Here is a 20,230-nt window from a genome sequence, read left to right on the forward strand (position 1 = left end):
CCACGGTCGTGGTTAGATCCCGGTCTGGGCACATGAATACAGGAATCAACCAGAGCACATAAACAAGTGGAACAACAAATCGATGTTTTCCTCTCTCTCTCAAATCAATAAATATTTAAAAACTTGAACACTTGCTGGTGCCAGTGGGAGTGAAATTGGAAAGGGTGATGAGGCGGGTGGAGGGAAGGGACAGGGCTCTGGGCCCACAGGAAGCACGGCTTCCCCCACCCCATAACCAAACGCACACACTGTTCATGCAGGGCTGACACACAGTAGCTAGTCCTCACAATCTCCTAGTCTGAGGTTTTGGAGCCCAGAAACCTGTCACCCGCATCTCCCACCCCTGAAACTACACCCCGCCCCCAACAGCGACAGACAGGGACCCCAGTCCCTTCTCTCTGACCTGGCCATTTGTTCTGTTTGGCTTCCTGTGTTCACCTCGGGTTCATGGTTAACGACCAGCGATTCCTGGGGTCAGAGTAGAGGGATGAGAACAACTGGGGGGGGGGGTGGACGACCAGAACATGAATGAACCTGAGACAGGGCGAGGGCAGCCTGGGTCAGGGTCTGCGAGGCCTCTCCCCTCTCAAACCCGGCAGGGGACCAGGCCTCCAGCTGGGCACGGGTGGCTGAGACCTCTTCTGGGATGAGTTCCTCAGGTGTCCCCAGACTCACATGAGAGGGGTATGTGTTTAGAATGTGGATGCCCAGGCCCACAGACCTTAGTCAATCACTACGGGTCAGCCCAGGGACATGTGTTTTTAACACCCAGTGATTCTTACACATTAACAGGGCCGTCGTCAAATGACCACACGACACACAGATCACTTCAGTGGATCTTTGTTCCTTATTGTTTTTCCAACCAAAGCATCTTGCGACAAAGAAACCACAGTCAAGGCACGAAGGTAAGAGGAGTGGACAGCGTCCTGTTGAGGTGGTGGAGGGGCTGAAACGCCCTCACTGAACTGCAGCTTCTCGTCCCAACCTTCTGCGAACTCCGTCACCGAGCAGCAGACTGTCCGAGTCATCAGTTTGGTTTGGCGTGCATCGCTTGACCTTTTTTTTGACAACACACGCACCCTGCAGCTTGGTTTATTTTGGCCTAACACGAAGTGATTTACATTCTCTGGTAGGGGAATGGCCAACACGCAGAAGACCGGCTCCTGTGCACACGGGTTCCGGGCCAGATGCACACAGGCAGGAGGACGCTGCCCATCCGACCCTTCCCCCACACACCACCCTCTTCTACCCCGTCTTCAGGGTGAGAAAGACCCATTTCCTTTCTCCCTTTCTGGCTAGTACACCTTTGCCAGGTAATAAGGCTGACAAAGTGGGAGTAATTACTTAGTAACATTCTTTAAGGCCTGAGCTTTGGATAGAAATACTGTGTCCTCTAATACCTGGCTCCCTCCTTTCCAAGTTCCCTTGGGAGAGCAGAGAAAGGGTAGACCGTCTGCAGGAGCTCCGGGACCCCCCTGAAGAGCGAGGGGGCCGACGTCTTGGAGACGATCAGCTAGGAAGGCAGGCAATAGACCAGCTCTGCTGAAGGCCGAGACAGGGCCCGGTTCTCCTCTTGTTCCTTCTCACCCTCCTTCCCACACCGCCGCCTCTGGCCGCCCCACTCACGGTGGCAGCCACACGGTGGCAACAGAAGGCCAAAGAGCGCCCTCTCCCCTCCATCAGCCTCTAGGGAGCTGGTCCTTTCGCCTCCTTCCCTGACCTTTGTAACCTCCTTGATGCCCGCTCTGCCCTCCGAAAAACCCCTGAACTTCTAGACCCATGAGAGCAACTGTCACTTATTTTTATTTCGGGCTGGAGGTGTGTCTACCCGTGCTCTTCCTCAGGAAACACAGCTGTGGGCGAGCCTCCCGGAGGGACGGACAGGGGCGTCCGTTTCCTCCTCTGGTTGGAGCGTCTCCCCCTCCACAGCTGCTCCGTCTCTGTCTCCGGGGCCTCTGCTCCTTCCCAGCCCGTCCTGCCCAACAGCAAGCCTGATGGTCTGCAGGGAGGTGATCCTGGGGACCCAGCTCCCGCCCTGACCGCAGGAGGGAGACAGAGCTGTGCTCTCACCCGGGCCAGTCTGGTCTGCTCCTCCACACAAACCGTTCTAGAAACCAAGGTGTCTCCCAGATGGTTCAGGACCGGAACCGGGCCGCCGCCAAGACGCCCAGCAGCTCGCGGGAAGGCCCACAGCTCTTGGTCCTGCCTCGTCCCAGTGACCCCCACGTCCCTCCCTCACTCCCAGTCTGTGGGGGGCCTGATGGTGAGGGGCGCGGCGTTCTTCCTGCCGGCCCGGATGCCCGGGTAGAAGAGAGGCCACAGCTTCTCCGTGAAGGTGTCGGTGAAGGTGTAGATGTGCGAGCGGTCTGTGACGTTGTAGAAGGACAGTGTGCCGGCCTCGTAGTCGAGGAAGATGCCCACCCGCTTGGGCTTCACCTTGATGTGCAGAGGGGTGAAGGGCGTGGTGGTGGCCGCGTACTTGTCCCCGTTCCACAGCCGCACCCGCCAGTAGCCCGTCTCGGGCAGTGGCGTCAGCTCGCCCTTGCGGCTCACGGAGTCCCGGCACACGCCCACGGCCCAGTGGGTCTTGTCGCCCACCTCCACCTCCCAGTAGTGCCGGCCCGAGGTGAAACCCTGCGCGGCCAGGACGCAGGGGTAGAAGGTGAAGCGCCGCGGCGTGTCCGGCAGGTCCCGCAGCCGCGTCTCCACGAACTTGACGCTCTTCCGGTCTTCCGACAGGACCAGGTTGGGGTGCGCCGTCTCGGGGTCCAGGGTCACATCCGCTGGCGGGAGAAGCCAGAGTGGGGAGCTGGATGAGGACGGGAATAGCTCAACGCGCCTGCCTCGCAGACCCTGCCCCGAAAGGGTCCCCAGAACGCCGTGGTCTGGCTAGCTGTCTCAAGCCATGGGGTCACCGGAGGGAGGGAGGAAGCCCTGGCCTGCCAGAAGCACAGCGCGCCCCTGCCTGCAGGGCTGGCGGCCCAGGGCCCTCTGCCCCGCCCTCCTCGGGGCCCGGCACTGTCCTCCCCCCTGGGCAGAGGAGCCCAGGCACGCTCCAGGGGCCAGAAAGAGTGGGCAGTGTGTTCAGAAGGATGCAGAAGACACCCTCAGGGTTATGACTGTTTACACTGAGCGGATATTAACGACATTCCCTTTCACTCAAGAGCGGACATGTTTTAGGTGAATTATTTAATCTTCCCGAGTCCCTGTTCAGAAAGGTGTGGCCCTAAGACTGGAGGACAGCGAGGCTTTTCACTTGGAGCTCTGTGACTCGGTGACCAAAGGCCTGGGGAGGGGGCGGGGCCACGGAAAGTGACAGCTGAGTAACTGACCCGGCTACTGGAGGGCCTATGGACCGTCTCCCTCCGCTGACCCCTCTGCTCCTTCCCTTTGGGGAACAACTCACCAATGAGCTGTTTGAGGATTTTCCTCAGGGCGAAGTACTGTCGGGGGAAGTTGCTGAAGTTCCTTTCCAGCTGTATGGACACTGAAGTCACCTCCATGGTCTTCACCTTTTCACATCTAGGAGGGACAGGCAGACGGGAGAAGGGCAGGGTCAGGGGCGCCATCCTGCCGCTCTCCCCTCACTGAGGACAGCCCTGCGCACTGCTTTCTTCTGCCCGTCTGGAGAGCCACGCCGTCCCCTGCACCAGTCCTTAGCCAGGAGTGAGTCTCAGGACTTTCTGGGAATAGTGTTATATTGAGTGCAGGTGGGCAGTTCCCTTCCGCCTCCCAGCCCCTTCCTCCTGCCATCCTGTTTGGACACAATTCCACATTCAGGCAGAGGCAGACTCGCCACACCATCTTGGCATCTCCTTCGCAAGGAAGTCCTGATGCTCAGAGGGAAAGAGGTGAGGGGCTGCTGTTCCCAGTCATCTGCTCTCTGACTGGCTTCACGGATGTGACAGACCTTTCCCCAGAGCGACCCAGAGGCTGCGTGACTTTCCCATCCTTACTCCCCCAACTAACTCCTCACTGGACCCTCTGTCTCTCAGCCAAGCTCTAAGTCACTTCAAGAGATGCAGAAACCACTTACTTTTCCAGGGTACTTTTGACATCCTAGAGGGAAGGAGAAAAGAAAGCAGCATTGGTCCTGGTGGTCACGGCTCTATAGGCAAAGGCCCCCCGTCCTCCCGAGTTCTAGACCTCTAGAATAGGAACAGGGCACACGGAGGTCACAGCGCCAGGCAGAGAGCTCCGGGGGATGGGTGCTAGACCTCCAGAATAGGAACAGGGCACACGGAGGTCACAGAGCCAGGCAGAGAGCTCCGGGGGATGGGTGCTAGACCTCCAGAATAGGAACAGGGCACACGGAGGTCACAGCGCCAGGCAGAGAGCTCCAGGGACTGGTGCGTCTCTCCCAGCCTGCCCCTGCTTCAGCCTCCGGTCACTGTGAGCGTGGTCATTTACATCACTTCCACGTTTCCTGTTTGTCTGTGCTCCTCACAGACACTGGGGCTCAGTGCAGGGGACAGGGATTGTGTCTCTCCGCTCTGTGCCCCAAGTACCAGCCACACACCCGTCTCCTTGAGGGTGGGTACAGAAAGTTCCAGACTGGCGGTACAGGGATGGGCCAGACTCCCCGTTACGGTTTGATATCTCCCGTCTGGCATTGGTTAAACATTAGTAATGTGTGCCGATCCTGATTTGCAAATACTTGGGGTCCAGAAGACAAAGGAGACACATCTCTGTCTCCCAGGACTGCCCAGTTTAGTGTGGAAGGCAGAACACAGACAGGAGAGGACGTGAGAAGGCACACCAGGAGTCCATCCGCATGCAGACCTGTGTGCACACGCCTCACTGAGACACGCTGCTGCAGACCCGTGTGCACACGCCTCACTGAGACATGCTGCTGCAGACCCGTGTGCACACGCCTCACTGAGACACACGCTGCTGCAGACCCGTGTGCACACGCCTCACTGAGACACGCTGCTGCAGACCCGTGTGCACATGCCTCACTGAGACACGCTGCTGCAGACCCGTGTGCACACGCCTCACTGAGACACACGCTGCTGGTCTGAGCTCTAAGGTGAGAAAGGTTTCCTACGGCCTGGCTAAGACCACGCATCTGCCTAAGAGAACAAATGATTTCAGACATTTAGAGGCATTGACAGATCAAAGGCAATATATTATTCATACATAATTCCAAGTGTCCTTCAAGCTAGGACTCCATCCCTTTTCCACAGCAGGTAGACCAAGTCCCAGGGCTTGAAAGTAACGGTAACTGCATTTACACAACTGTTAGCAGAGTTTTCTTTTTCCACAAATTCAGACTAGACTCCCTCCTCCAGAAGAGTGGGTCTCGTTCTTTGGTACAGGCAAGCACACGGTTGTTGACAAGACAGAACACAGACATGATCAGAAGGGGCGGGAGGGACCGTAGGGGCTTTCTGCAGCACAGAGCCGGGTGCCGGGGAGAAAGGGCGGGTCAGAGGAGCAGAGCGGAGGGCTGAGCCTCCCGGGCCGACAGAACGGCCTGCGCAAAGCTACCCCGTGCTGGGCCCACGGGGCCGCGCGGGGACGGAGGTCGAACCTTAAGCATCTCGAAGCCGGACTGCAGGCACTTGCCCTCCACCTCGGCGGCCAGGTGGGCCAGGTCGCGGCGCCTGTCCCCCAGCTGGGCGGCGTTCTCCCGGAGGCGCTGCAGAATGTCCTGCTCCTCCTCCTCCAGCCGCGACAGCAGCGTCTGCTGCTCCTCCTCCAGCCGCCGGTGCAGCTCCTCAAACTCCTTCAGGATCTGCTGGCGCCGGCTCTCCACCAGCCTCTGAGGGGAGGGGGCGGGGCTGCTTAGCGGGGGCGGGGCAGCGTGCCCCCCCAACTGTATGAACTGACAGATCCCAGTGTCATGAAAAGCAGTGACAGGACAGCGTGCGTGCGTGCGTGCATGTGTGCGCGCTGCGCGTGCGTGTGTAGGGGTGATGAGTGGGTGGAATGCAGGGTTCCTAACTGGTAAAGAGGAAGCAGAAAGGCTCTTCCTCATAGAACCACGTTACCCTCTGCTGTCACCGTATCTGCAGGGCACTGCTTTTTTTTTTTTTTTTTTGTATTTTTCTGAAGCTGGAAACAGGGAGAGACAGTCAGACAGACTCCCGCAGGTGCCCGACGGGGACGCCCACCAGGGGCTACGCTCTGCCCACCAGGGGGCGATGCTCTGCCCCTCTGGGTGTCGCTCTGTCGTGACCAGAGCCACTCTAGCGCCTGAGGCAGAGGCCAAGGAGCCATCCCCAGCGCCTGGGCCATCTTTGCTCCAATGGAGCCTGGCTGCGGGAGGGGAAGAGAGAGACAGAGAGGAAGGAGGTGGGGAGGGGTGGAGAAGCAGATGGGCGCTTCTCCTGTGTCCCCTGGCTGGGAATTGAACCCGGGTCCCCCGCACGCCAGGCCGACGCTCCACCACTGAGCCAACCGGCCAGGGCCAGGGCACTGCTTCTTAGGGAGGTGCTACCTCCCTCTAGGGATGCTCGGGGAAGGGGGGGGTCTTGTCTGCTGTGATTGGGGACGTTCCTGGGGAAGACGCTGGGCCCCCCGGGTGGGACTGTCCTGCCCCATCTTCCGAGGCTCTGCCGGCCGCTCAAACGCCAAGGCCTGACCTTGCATGCTGTTTTATATACAAACACAGAGTGACTCTTCAACACATAATATACACCTGAAGTTTTCAGGAACGATGAACAAGCCCGCACTTTGTTTTTCTTAGGACTTGACCAAAAGTTGTCATTTTGAAAAATTATGTCACCAAGAGTTAAGCTGCTTGTGGTGGTTGAGTCAATGTTATGACACGATTACCTCAGTCTGAATCTATGTTTGCTGCACTGCTGACGACGTCACATGTAGTTACGAGGATAAAAGTGCAGGCCCTGGCCGGTTAGCTCAGTGGTAGAGTGTCGGCCTGGCGTGCAGGAGTCCCAGGTTCGATTTCCAGCCAGGGCACACAGGAGAAGCGCCCATCTGCTTCTCCACCCCCCCCCCCCTCCTTCCTCTCTGTCTCTCTCTTCCCCTCCCGCAGCCGAGGCTCCATTGGAGCAAAAGATGGCCCAGGCGCTGAGGATGGCTCCTTGGCCTCCACCTCAGGCGCTAGAATGGCTCCAGTTGCAACAGACCAACATCCCAGATGGGCAAAGCATCGCCCCCTGGTGGGCATGCCGGGTGGATCCTGGTCAGGCGCATGTGGGAGTCTGTCTGACTGCCTCCCCGTATCCAGCTTCGGAAAAATGAAAAAAAAACCCCACCTCAGATATTTGCTTTGTTAATGTATAGAGGCCTGGCCTGTGGTGGCGCAGTGGAGGAAGCGTGGATCTTGAACACTGAGGTCGCTGGGTTGAGATCCGGGGCTTGCCTGGTCAAGGCACATGTGAGAAACCACCAATGAACAACTAAAGTGAAGCAACTGGGAGTTGATACTTTTCTCCCCACCCTCCTCCTCTCTCTGTAAATTCAATAAATAAAATCTTTTAAAAAAATGTATAAAGGACTAAGGTAGCCTGACCAGGTGGTGGCGTAGTGGGTAGAGCGTCGGACTGGGATACGGAGGACCCAGGTTCAAGACCCCGAGTTCGCCAGCTTGAGCACGGGCTCATCTGGTTTGAGCAAAAAGCTCACCAGCTTGAACCCAAGGTTGCTGGCTTGAGCAAGGGGTTACTCAGTCTGCTGAAGGCCTGCGGTCAAGGCACATGAGAAAGCAATCAATGAACAACTAAGGTGTCGCCACGAAAAACTGATGATTGATGCTTCTCATCTCTCGCTGTTGCTGTCTGTCTGTCCCTATCTATCCCTCTCTCTGTCCCTGTAAAAAAAAAGAAAAAGAAAACAAGTTTCATTTAAAAAAAAAATAAAGGACTAAGGTAATAATACTAGCTTTCTGTTAAAATGTCATTGTTAAAAAATTAGTGTTTCTGTTATTTTCAAATGTGTTTAATTTCTGGTGATCCCTAAATCTCAACACCAAAAGCTCATGGCTTGTTCTGGGATCCCTCCTGGAGCCTCCAGCTGTGCTCTCTGCCACGTCACACTTGTCGTGTCTTCTCGGCTGTAAGCTCCAGGAGGGCCAGGGAGTTTGCTCGTCATTGTCCCCCAGTGTCAGACACAGGGTCTGACCTACACTGGGAGCTTAATGACTACTTATTGATTCATGCAGAACTGGGGCACCTGGTTTGCCACAAACTGGCCACGTGATCTTGGACTAAATAGGCTTGGACTATCCAAGTTCCATTTCCACCGTGTAAACTGGGGTAACACCTACCGTACACGGTGTCTCGTTCCCACTGGTCAGAGAGGACCTCTAGGACATCCTTCCCTTTGCCTCCTGGCTTCTCATGGTCCCACTCGTGCCAAGTCTAACCTGCACTCAGAAGTTCAACCCGGGCAGAACCCTAGGACCTAATACGACGCTGATCATCTGGGATTTCACAAACAGCCAAAGGATTCAATAAATACGAGTTACCGATACTGCTACTATCAGTACCTGTTCACTGTCAACTGAAGAGATAAGACAGATACCAAAATGCCGTGCCACCAATGTGGCGATGCTATGGAAAGAACGCCCACAGTGTGAGAATGGAGAAAGCTAACTTCAGAAAGGTCAGGAAGAGCTGCACAGGAAGTGGCTTTCACGCTGCGGAAGGACGGACAGGCTCCGACAGGTGGAGGATGGGGTGGGAAGAACACTCTAGGACAGGGGTCCCCAAACTTTTTACACAGGGGGCCAGTTCACTGTCCCTCAGACCATTGGAGGGCTGGACTATAAAAAAAATCTATGAACAAATCCCTATGCACACTGCACATATCTTATTTTAAAGTAAAAAAACAAAAAGGGAACAAATACAATATTTAAAGAACAAGTAAGTTTAAATCAACAAACTGACCAGTATTTCAATGGGAACTAGGCTCCTCTCACTGACCACCAATGAAAGAGGTGCCCCTTCCGGAAGTGCGGCGGGGGCCGGATAAATGGCCTTAGGGGGGCCGCATGTGGCCCGCGGGCCGTAGTTTGGGGACCCCTGCTCTAGGAACAGCATCTGGCATGCGCGAGCAGACCGGAGTTACGCAGTGCCCCTGGGCAGTTCCTCTGGGAGCCCTGGGTCAGTTCCTTTCCCCTTCCTCCCGGGCGGCCCTTCCACACCCTCTTCTCCTCGGTCCCCCTGGGAAACTGGACCCCTGCGCTGGGCAGAGCGTCCTTCCCTGCCCCGATGGGTGGCCCGTACCTTGAGCTCCCTGCTCGGTCCCCCTGGGAAACTGGACCCCTGCGCTGGGCGGCGTGTCCTTCCCTGCCCCGATGGCCGCCTGTACCTTGAGCTCCCCGCTCGGCCCCCCTGGGAAACTGGACCGCTGCGCTGGGCGGCGCGTCCTTCCCTGCCCCGACAGCCGCCCGTACCTTGAGCTCCCCGCTCGGCCCCCCTGGGAAACTGGACCCCTGCGCTGGGCGGAGCGTCCTTCCCTGCCCCGACGGCCGCCCGTACCTTGAGCTCCCCGCTCGGCCCCCCTGGGAAACTGGACCCCTGCGCTGGGCGGCGTGTCCTCCCCTGCCCCATGGCCGCCCGTACCTTGAGCTCCCCGGGCTTCCTCTCCTCGGAGGCCTTGCAGCGGCTGATCTCCTGCAGCTTCTGCTCCAGCGGCTCCAGGCACTTCCGCAGCTTCTCCTGCGGGGCCGGAAGCGGGACAGGCCTCTGGGGTTGGCGGGCACAGCCCGTGTTCAGAGGTCAGCCCTTTGCTCTTAAACCACCTGTCTGCACCCTGTCCATCTCACCACCGCTCGATCCAGCTCCCTCCTCTGCTGTCAGCTGCGATGTCAGGTTCTTACAGGTCCCCCTCTGCCACCAGCCTGCCCCTCCCGCCTTCCTTGCCCGACAGACTTCCCTCTCCCCGAGTCTCGGCAACCTATCCATCTCCTAAGGTGAGTACCTGCCCACCACTGTCCAAGCGGCCTTCTGGACCCGATGTCCTGCTTTGACCCTGTACTCCCCGCCCGCTCTAACCACCTACAAATATAATAAACCCTTGCTTACACTGCGAACTACCTTACAGCTTGTTTCCAAGACTTTATTAACATAATTAAGCAAAGTACTTGATAAAGCGCTAAGACACTGAAATCTCTAGTTCCTGGTACTCAGACATTTACCCTGCGTCCCAATAATAACTTAAACCAGATGTCATGTTATCCGTTACTTGGGGGAAGATGCAAACAGAAGCCAGGGTCAGCTTCCTCTGGCGGCGATCGGCCTGACGTGACACGACACTACTCCCAACACGGATGGGAAGGGAGGGGGCGTTCTGAGCGGGGCCAGAACCAGGAGACCAGACCACTCCTTCCTTCTTCCCAACTAGGGTCTCCTCTGCGAGGTCTCCTTCATTTATGAAAACTGTGATCCACTCTAAGACCACCCGCACTCAAATGTGTCAGAGCAGTCAGACACTTGGGGGCGCTCCTCACCACCGCTGTCTCCACGCTTGAGGACACCTTGTCAGACGGACTGTGTGTCCCCTTTGGAGGCTCCGGGGGACTGGACTGAGGGCCAGATACAGCCTTGCTCCCAGGAGCTCACCGTCCTCTCCCCAGGGGCCCCGCCCCCGCGCCTCCCTCCCGCCCCGTGCTGAGGTCACGGGTGTCACGCCCCGTGTTGAGGTCACGGGTGTCACGCCCCGTGTGGAGGTCACGTCACGGGTGTCCGGCCCCGTGTTGAGGTCACGGCACGGGTGTCACGCCCCGTGTGGAGGTCACGGCACGGGTGTCCCGCCCCGTGTGGAGGTCACGGCACGGGTGTCCCGCCCCGTGTTGAAGTCGTGTCACGGGTGTCGCTTCCTCACCTTGTACTCCTGGGTGGCGTCGTCCAGTGGCGTGACGTTGTGGGCCCGGTGGGTGTGCGATATTGCACATATCAGACAGACGGCCTCCTGGTCCTCGTAGCAGAAGAGGCTGAGGGCCTCGTGGTGCTGGGGGCAGAGGCTCTCGTCCCGGATCTTCCGCTTGACCGTCTGCAGCTGCTTGGCGATCTCCACCATGCTGCCCAGCTGGCGATTGGGCCGCAGACTGCGGTAGCGGGAGGTCTTCCGGCAGACGGGACAGGGGAAGTCCCTGTCCAGGTCCTCCCACCAGCGGGTGATGCAAGCTCTGCAGAAGTTGTGCCCGCACTCGATGATGACAGGCTCCTTCAGGTACTCCAGGCACACGGAGCAGCTGGCCTCCACCTGCAGGTTCTCCAGAGCGGCGGCCGTGGAGGCGGCAGAGGCCCCGGCCTCCAGCAGGCTGGTCTCGGCCATCACTCAGCTTAGGGAACAGGGAGGGGCGGAGAGAAGGGTTAGCTGGAGGCTCAGCTTCTCTTTGCACCCGTCCCCGCCCCGGCATTCATCCATCCACTGTAAACCCTAACTCCAGGAGCCCGCTGACAGTTACAGCTTCTCTTCCGCTAGAGTCAACCTTCTCTTGTTGTTGTTCCTCCATTTTCTAACCCTGTGGCTGAGCCATCCAACTAATTTTATTTTCACCTCAGCAGACTGACACACAGCTGCCCTTTCTTCCTTCCCCTCTGCTCTCCCTCGTTAGACACAGGCTGCCTTCTACTCGAGTCCACACTCTCCTCTGATCAGGCTCAGCCACTCGTCCCCAAACCAGCAGCTCTAGACCAATGCACCTTAGTCTGACGCGTTTTCCTAATGAATGAGACAGGAGTTTGGGAAAGCACCAAGCGCCGCAGAAGTCAAAGTATTAAGATTCTGTTTTGGTTTTTTTTTGTATTTTTCTGAAGTGAGAAGTGGGGAGAGCATGACCAAGCGGTGGCGCAGTAGATAGAGCGTCGGACTGGGATGCGAGGACCCAGGTTCAAGACCCCAAGGTCGCCAGCTTGAGCGCAAGCTCATCTGGTTTGAGCAAAGCTCACCAGCTTGGACCCAAGGTTGCTGGCTCGAGCAAGGGGTTACTCGGTCTGCTGAAGGCCACGGTCAAGGCACATGAGAAAGCAATCAATGAACAACTAAGGTGTCGCAACGAAAAACTAATGATTGATACTTCTCATCTCTCTCTGTTTCTGTCTGTCCCTATCTATCCCTCTCTCTGTAAAAAAGAAGTGGGGAGACAGAGACAGACTCCTGCATGCGCCCGACCGGGATCCACCCGGCATGTCCCCAGGGGGCGATGCTCTGCCCATCTGGGGCGTTGCTCTGTTGCAACCAGAGCCATTCTAGCACCTCAGGAGGAGGCCATGGAGCCATCCTTAGCACCTGGGCCAACTTTGCTCCAGTGGAGCCTTGGCTGCAGGAGGGGAAGAGAGAGACAGAGAGGAAGGAGAGGGGGAGGGGTGGAGAAGCAGATGGGCGCTTCTCCTGTGTGCCCTGGCCGGGAATCAAACCCGGAACTTCCACACACTAGGCCAACGCTCCATCACTGAGCCAACCGGCCAGGGCTAAGATTTCTTAAATTAGGTACACTTTAAAGTGTAATGCTATAAAAGAATTTTATTATAATAGTCCATTGGGCCCTAAGCTTGAGTCTCTGCCCCTGTTCTCTCACTGTAACCAATGGTGATAAATGGAATTCGTTAGGCAAAGGCAACAATCTCTTCTTCCTTTACCAGACTAGACTAAAGGAAGTATGCCCTCTTCTTGGAATAAAGTGATTCACACCGTATCCCATTTCTATTTGTGCATTTGGCCATTTGGAACTGCTGAAAAGCGATACATTCATGGCAACTATACTAAAGAGAATATTACTGAGCCCAGGCCAATAACTTTTTGATAACAGAATATTTTAAATTTTCAGCAGTGACTGGAGTCTTATAATAAACGATTGACAACTAATTCCTTGGATGTCCTGTGCCTCCAGGTAATAGGTTTTGAAGCAATGGAGAAAGAAAAGTAAAGAGGCAATCAAGCCCTGGCCGGTTGGCTCAGCGGTAGAGCGTCGGCCTGGCGTGCCCGGGTTCGATTCCCGGCCAGGGCACACAGGAGAAGCGCCCATTTGCTTCTCCACCCCCCCTCCTTCCTCTCTGTCTCTCTCTTCCCTTCCTGCAGCCAAGGCTCCATTGGAGCAAAGATGGCCCGGGCGCTGGGGATGGCTCCTTGGCCTCTGCCCCAGGCGCTAGAGTGGCTCTGGTTGCAACAGAGCTACGCCCCGGAGGGGCAGAGCATCGCCCCCTGGTGGGCCGAGCTTCACCCCTGGTGGGCGTGCCAGGTGGATCCCGGTCGGGCGCATGCGGGAGTCTGTCTGACTGTCTCTCCCCGTTTCCAGCTTCAGAAAAATACAAAAAAAAAAAGAGGCAATCAAATTCTCCCGAAAGTGAAGCCTCAGAAGAAGTATAAACGCATCAAAAAGATATATAAAACAGAGGCTGGTCCCCTACCTCATCCTTAAAATATTGCCACTTTTTTTTTTGGTATTTTTCCAAAGTGAGAAGAGGGGAGGCAGACTCCTGAGCCCAACTAGGACCCACACAGCAAGCCCACCAGGGGGCGTTGTTCTGTTGCAACCAGAGCCATTCTAACAGCTGAGGCAGAGGCCATGGAGCCATCCTCAGCACCTGGGCCAACTTTGTTCCAATGGAGCCTTAGCTGTGGGAGGGGAAGAGAGAGACAGAGAGGAAGGAGAGGGGGAAGGCTGGAGAAGCAGATGGGCACTTCTCCTGTGTGCCCTGGCCGGGAATTGAACCCGGGACTTCCACACGCTGAGCTGACGCTCTACCACTGAGCCAACTGACCAGGGTCAAAATATTGCCACTTTCATAGGAAATGCCTGATGTCTCGCCTGACCGGTGGTGGCACAGTGGATAGAGCATCAACCAGGGATGCTGAGGTCACCGTTCAAAACCTCAAGGTCACTGCTTCTCGGCTTAAGCACAGGCTTGTCAGCTTGAGCGTGGGATCATCTACATCAGTGGTCCCTAACCCCCGGGCAGCGGACCGGTACTGGTCCGTGGGCCATTTGGTACTGGTCCACAGAGAAAGAATAAATAACTTACATTATTTCCGTTTTATTTTCTTAAAATGACCAGATTCCCTCTGTTACATCCGTCTAAGACTTACTCTTGACACTTGTCTCGGTCATGTGATCCATTTACCCGGCCCACCCTAAAGGCTGGTCCGTGAAAATATTTTCTGACATTAAACCGGTCCGTGGCCCAAAAAAGGTTGGGGACCACTGATCTACAGAAACCCAAGGTTGCTGACCGGAGTCCAAAGGTCGCTGGCTGCAGCCCAAGGTCATTGGCTTGAGCAAGAGGTCACTGGCTCAGCTGAAGACCGTCAGTCTAGGGACGTATGAGAAGCAATCAACGAACAACTAAGGTGTTGCTACTATAGGTTGATGCTTCTAATCTCTCTCTCTCAAAGGTTGATTTCGGAATCTCCATGACCCCTGCTGTCCCCCCCCTCCTCCAAAGGACCCAATAGCAGGACATCTTCAGTAGGTCTGTGTGCCGAGAGAGAAGCGGCCATATGATGAGTTGGATTAACAATGATTATTCATTCTTCCTTTACACGATGATGGGACACGCGAAGTGTTTACTTGGGAGTAGCAACTTGTTTGGACCTCATTTCTTCCTCCAACCAGGACTGTTCAAGTCCGATGCGGTTGCCCCGGCCGCCTAGGGCGAGCTGCACCGCGTGCAGAGTGAGGGAGCAGGAAGGAGCTAGCTCGGGATCGAGACGGGCCGAGAGTGGTGCGCACACGAGGGGGAAGTGAGTGGAGGGGGACTCGGGGCTGCAGCCCCCGCGAGGGCTGTCACCTCTCCCTCTCGTCCTCGTGCCGCCCCCGGAGGAGGGCACACTTCAGGCACGGCCCCGTGTTGTTTCCACCACTGCGCGGGGTCCCGCACCCGCGCCCCTGTCCTGAGCGTGGTCCAGCGCTCGGTCCCACCCCCGGCTCCATCTCCTCCCGGCCGAGGAGGCGCAGGGGCCGGAGAGGGGAGAGGTGGGCGGGGAGGGACGCGTGTGCAGGTGAGGGGTGCGACGCGGAGACGGGGCGCCCTCCGCTGGGGCGCAGCCGAGACCCGCGGGGACGGCGGGAGTCGGGACGTGGGGGGGACGGCGGGGTAGCCAAGCAACGGCGGACGCGCTGACGTCGCCGGGGCGGCGAGCGCCCGCCCGGGCCCGCGGCGGGGGAGGCAGCTGTGGTTACGTGCGGGCCGGTGACGCAGTCGCGGGGCGCTGGGGGCGCGGCGTGCGGGGCTGGCAGGGCCGGCCGGCGGGGGCGGGCCCGGGGTTCCGGGGTCCCCGGCGCGGCGGCGGCGGCGGGACAACACCTACCTTCCCGGCCTCGGTCCGGCAGTGCGGGGCGCGGAGCCGCCGCGGCGCGGCCTCCCTCCTTCCTCCTCGCCCCGCCCCCGCCGCGCCGCGCAGCGCGACGCACAATGCTCGCCGGAAGCGGAAGCCGCGCCGACAGGCCGGTCGGGGCAGCCGGCGGGGCCCGCGTGCGCGCGGAGGGGGGCGGGGAAGCGGCGGCGGCGGCAATGGCGGCAGGTCCCGGGCGAGAAGGGGCCCGGAGGAGCGGGTGGCGGAGACGCGGTCGCCCAGGTGACCCGAGCGGTCCTCCGGGGAGAGGGCCGCGCCTGCGCATGCGTGCGGCGGAGCGCTGAAGCCCATTGCCCGTTGGGCGCGGACGGGCGCGGGCGGGCGAGGCTGCGCATCCCGCGGCGGCGCGGGCTCGGGCTCGGGCTCGGGCTCCGGCTCCGCTCGGCTCGGCTGACTCCGGGGGGCGCGGCAGTGGCGCCCTCCGCGCTCCACGTCTCTGCAGGCCAGTCCCGGGAGGAGGCGGCTGGGAGCGGAGCGGCCACCCACGTGGCGGACCTTGCGGGTCTCCGCGGACACGTCATTTCCGACGCGTTCGCGTCGGCCTGGCCGGTGGAAGGGGACGTTCTCCCAGGCGTGGGCTGCTGGCAGTGCCCCTCGCCCGGCTCTGGCTCTGCGCGGGCGTGGGAGGTTCGTCCCCGCTGGAGTGGGAGCCCCGGGACAGCTGGAGCGGCGACCCGGCTGCTCCCCTGTGCATCCTCGGCTCCTCGGGCTGCGCCCGATCCCCACCGGCACGCCCGTTTCTTTCTTTCCACGGTGGGGGCTGCGACTTGAGCTTCTCCCCCCGCCCCCACGGGAGATCGCGGTACTCGTGTGGACTCCCGACTGCACGACAGCGTCCCGGCTTGCTGGACGCTCCGCAGGCAGGCCTGGGACTTTGGAGGAAGAGGGGGAATGGCGTGGGGAGGCGCCCGTGCTGGGTGCAGGACGCTGCTGGCTGGTGCTCCAGGCGGCTGGCCGGCCTCCTCGCCCCACCGCCCTCGGCGTGCAGAACGCGAACTGGAAGAGACGGGCAAGTTGTGGTGTTACCGTCCGAGGGCCGTGGCCTGCGGTCCAGCGTGTTCCTGTGTAAGTTGTGATGCTGTGTACAGTCGATGACGCGGTGTATAGCCTCCCATCCGGGGAGCCAGAAACTGTGGACTTACAGAAAATATTCGGATATGCGAGTCACGAGGACTTCTGATCCCACAGGCTCGATACAGTTAGTTGGTCTGCTTTTTCTTTACTCTTCCTTCACTGTTTTTGGTAGCCAGTGATTGACGTGACCCTTTGCTCAAGCCAGCGACCTTGGGCCTCGATCCAGCGACCTTGGGGTCATGTCTATGATCCCATGTTCAAGCCGGCCACTAGGGTTCAAGAGCTGGTGAGTCTGTGCTTAAGACCGGAAGCTGGGCGTTTCCATCTGGGTCTTCAGCGTCCCAGGCGGACACTCCACTGCGCCTCCGCCTGGTCAGGCATCGGAAACCTGTTACTTACATTTCCCTGGATAGCGATGCGGTGAGCTTGTCCCTTTCCCACATCCCCAGCAGAGGTGTTATATATGTTATTTATTTCCAGCCAGTAAAGAGATGCATTCGTTACTCAAATGGCAGTTGCCTAATCAATTTCTACATACACATGTACATATGACATTAAATCCATTCTAATCCTTAGATTCTTTATTTTTAAAAGTATGATGTAAACGTGATCTTTGTTTTTCTCTAGAGCAGTGCTGTCTATTAGAAATATAATGTAAACCACTTCCGTTAAGTTTTCTTTTGTGGCTGCATTAAAAAAAAAGTAAAAAGAATCAGATGGAATTAAACTTGATTTCACCAACTGAATCCATTGTATCATTTTTACACGTAATTAATTTTGAACCATTGTCATTGAGATATTTTCTGTTCTTTTTTTACACCGCGTTCTTTTTTATACCTAGTCTCTGACATCTGATGTATATATTACTTGCATCACATCTCAATTCAGACTAGGTGTGTTTTAGGTGCTCACTGGACACATGTGGCTTGTGCTTGTTGTATTGAACAGGACACATCAGCTGGATTAGGTGAATGGATAGCTGTGCCAACTCCATTTATCTAACTAGTTTTGTGTTTTTTGTTTTGTTATTATCAGACAGACAGGAAAGGAGAGAGATGAAAAGCATCAGTTCTTCCTTGTGGCACCTTAGCTGTTCATTGATTACTTTCTCATATGCGCCTTGGCCAGGGGGCTACAGCAGACCGAGTGACCCCGGTGACCTCGGGATTCTGAACCTGGGTCCTCCGCATCCCAGTCCGATGCCCTATCCACTGTGCCACTGCTTGGTCAGGCTGCTTACTTCTCTTGAGCTGAATTTATCACGCAACACTTGAGATCTGCTCCAGCCCCGCCCATCAGAACTCACAGCTAAGCATCCAGGTGAGAGCAGGCCCCCTGCACACAGGCGGGGTGGGGGGGAGAGGCCCCCAGGGGTGAGAAGGGGGGTCAGGCACACTCAGCTTCTGCTCCAACGCCACCAGTTAGGTCCGACTTGACTAGGCCAGGAGGTGGGGATGGCGGGCCGTTTGGGGGAAATGTCTTCTCAGGGAAACCATGAGAATGAAGAGTAATTGTTCCCCCTAATTTGAGTAGGTTGATATAGGAGTACTTTTTAAAATTGTGAAATTGACATATTTAGAAAAGTCAAAATCAAAAAGTGTGGCACAAAGATATTTCTATGAAAAAAAATCAGCCAGCTCAAGAAACAGGACACTGCCTGCCCTTAAGAACCTACCCTCTTGGGCTGCCTGCCGCCCCTACCCTCCGTGAGGCAGGCTGCCCTGGCCTTGGTCACTTATGTCCTCGCTTTTCTGTATAGATCTGCCACCAGCTCGGTACGTGTCCCTGAACACCGCAGTAGTTTAGTTTTGCCTGATGTCTTTTTTTTTTTTTTTTTTTAATTTTATTTATTAATTTTTAGAGAGGAGAGAGAGAGGGAGAGAGAGAAAGGGGGAGGAGCTGGAAGCATCAACTCCCATATGTGCCTTGACCGGGCGGGGTTTCGAACCGGCGACCTCAGCATTTCCAGGTCGATGCTTTATCCACTGTGCCACCACAGGTCAGGCCTGATGTCTTTTTGTAAAGAGCCACGTTGGACTCCTTAGTGTGTACGCTGCTTTGCTAGCACGGCGTTTCTCGCTCGCCTGTTGTGCTCGTGGCTCTCGTTCATTTTCCACTGCTGGGCATCTCTACTTTAGGAGTGTGCCGAGTTACTCACGCCGTTGCTGGTAGCCTCCGGGGCGCTCTGCCAGTATTGGATAAAAATGTATTGATTTTAGTGAGAGACGAAGGGGGGGAGAGAGAGAAAGACAGGAACATTGATCTGTTCTTGTCTGTGCCCTGACCAGGGATCAAACGGCCTCAGGAGGATGCCTCACCAACCAAGCCATCCGACCAGGGCACTCTGGTTTCTGGCTGTTGTGAATAGTCGCGTATGTATTTTACATGTGCTTTCTTACAGTTGTGAATGACTAGGAGTGGAGCCGCTGGGTCACTGGTCAAGCATGTGTTCGTCGTTAGTAGATGATTCACACCGTTTCCCAGAGGGTTTTCAGCGTCCTGCAGCCGGACCGGTACTGCTTCACATTCCCGTCAGCACCACTCATTTTCAGACTTTAGAATTTTAGTCACTGTTAGTACTGTTGTGGTGTCAGTTTTTAATTTGTATTTTCCATAATTAGACATTAAATCGAATACCTTTTCCTATGCTTGTAGACCATTTGATATGATAGCCTCTGCTTTTCTTTTTTTTTTTTGTATTTTTCTGAAGCTGGAAACGGGGAGGCAGTCAGACAGACTCCCGCATGCACCCGACCGGGATCCACCCGGCACGCCCACCAGGGGGCGATGCTCTGCCCACCAGGGGGCGATGCTCTGCCCATCCAGGGCATCGCTCTGTCGTGGCCAGAGCCACTCTAGCGCCTGAGGCAGAGGCCACGGAGCCATCCTCAGCGCCCGGACCAACTTTGCTCCAATGGAGCCTCGGCTGCGGGAGGGGAAGAGAGAGACAGAGAGGAAGGAGAGGAGGAGGGGTGGAGAAGCAGATGGGCGCTTCTCCTGTGTGCCCTGGCCGGGAATTGAACCTGGGACTTCCGCACGCTAGGCTGATGCTCTACCACTGAGCCAACCGGCCAGGGCCGCCTCTGCTTTTCAAATGTCTGTTCTTCCCCTTTTCTTTCCTTTTGAGTTGTTGGCCTTTTTCCTATGGAGGAGGCTGAAGCAAGCACTGGAGGAGTTCCTTCTTTTCCTTTGATTTTAGTTTTTAAATTTTATTTATTTATTTATTCATTCATTCGCCTGACCAGGCGGTGGCGTAGTGGATAGAGTGTCGGACTGGGATGCGGAGGACTCAGGTTCGAGACCCCGAGGTCGCCAGCTTGAGTGTGGGCTCATCTGGTTTGAGCAAAAGCTTGGACCCAAGGTCACTGGCTCGAGCAAGGGGTCACTCGGTCTACTGAAGGCCCGCGGTCAAGGCATTTATGAGAAAGCAATCAATGAACAACTAAGGTACCGCAATGAAAAACAAATGATTGATGCTTCTCATCTTTCTCCATTCTTGTCTGTCTGTCCCTGTCTATCCCTCTCTCTGACTCTCTTTGTCTCTGTAAAATAAATAAATAAAATAGATGTTTAAAAAAAAGAAAACTCAGCAATTAAAAAAATGTTTAAAAATAAAAATTGCCTGACCAGGCAGTGGTGCAGTGGATAGAGCGTCAGACTGGGATGCAGAAGACCCAGGTTCGAGACCCCGAGGTCGCCAGCTTGAGTGCGGGCTTGTCTGGTTTGAGCAAAAGCTCACCAGCTTGAACCTAAGGTCACTGGCTCCAGCAAGGGGTTACTCAGTCTGCTGAAGGCCCGCGGTCAAGGCACATATGAGAAAGCAATCAATGAACAACTAAGATGTCACAATGAAAAACAAATGATTGATGCTTCTCATCTCTCTCCGTTT

The 20,230-nt window shown here is 56.5% G+C and overlaps 1 protein-coding gene and 1 long non-coding RNA gene across 4 annotated transcripts; one reads left to right on the top strand and one right to left on the bottom strand.

The window, feature by feature from the left end:
* Window positions 1–824: 824 nt before the first annotated feature.
* On the bottom strand, window positions 825–15,351 carry TRIM39 (tripartite motif containing 39). 2 transcript variants are annotated; one of them, XM_066359949.1, is made up of 7 exons: window positions 15,223–15,351; window positions 10,795–11,254; window positions 9,534–9,629; window positions 5,534–5,764; window positions 4,037–4,059; window positions 3,407–3,522; window positions 825–2,783 (listed from the first exon to the last, which is right to left on the bottom strand). In XM_066359949.1, the coding sequence occupies exons 2-7, from the start codon at window positions 11,245–11,247 to the stop codon at window positions 2,236–2,238; spliced, it is 1,467 nt and encodes a 488-aa protein (XP_066216046.1). In that variant the 5' UTR covers window positions 11,248–11,254; window positions 15,223–15,351; the 3' UTR covers window positions 825–2,235. The 2 variants fall into 2 exon arrangements, with proteins under 2 accessions (XP_066216046.1, XP_066216045.1); XM_066359948.1 differs by having other exon boundaries at window positions 9,534–9,656.
* Window positions 15,352–15,406: 55 nt separating this feature from the next.
* LOC136387858 (uncharacterized) lies at window positions 15,407–19,001 on the top strand. Of its 2 annotated transcripts, none has more exons than XR_010748171.1 (3): window positions 15,407–16,769; window positions 17,377–17,661; window positions 18,743–19,001. It is a non-coding gene; the product is annotated as an uncharacterized lncRNA (long non-coding RNA). The 2 variants fall into 2 exon arrangements; XR_010748170.1 differs by having other exon boundaries at window positions 15,407–16,635.
* The last annotated feature ends 1,229 nt before the right edge of the window (window positions 19,002–20,230 follow it).

This window comes from Saccopteryx leptura, chromosome 1 (genome assembly GCF_036850995.1).
Source record: "Saccopteryx leptura isolate mSacLep1 chromosome 1, mSacLep1_pri_phased_curated, whole genome shotgun sequence".
NCBI lineage: Eukaryota > Metazoa > Chordata > Mammalia > Chiroptera > Emballonuridae > Saccopteryx > Saccopteryx leptura.

Bases quoted from the DNA above. Each gene is read 5' to 3' on its own strand.
- TRIM39 (XM_066359948.1), bottom strand. From the start codon at position 11,247: ATGGCCGAGACCAGCCTGCTGGAGGCCGGGGCCTCTGCCGCCTCCACG. The intron at 9,657-10,794 runs GTGAGGAAGCGA...CGCCAACCCCAG, and splicing joins ACGCCACCCAGGAGTACAAG to AGGCCTGTCCCGCTTCCGGC. The intron at 5,765-9,533 runs GTACGGGCGGCC...CCCTCCCCTCAG, and splicing joins GGAAGCCCGGGGAGCTCAAG to AGGCTGGTGGAGAGCCGGCG.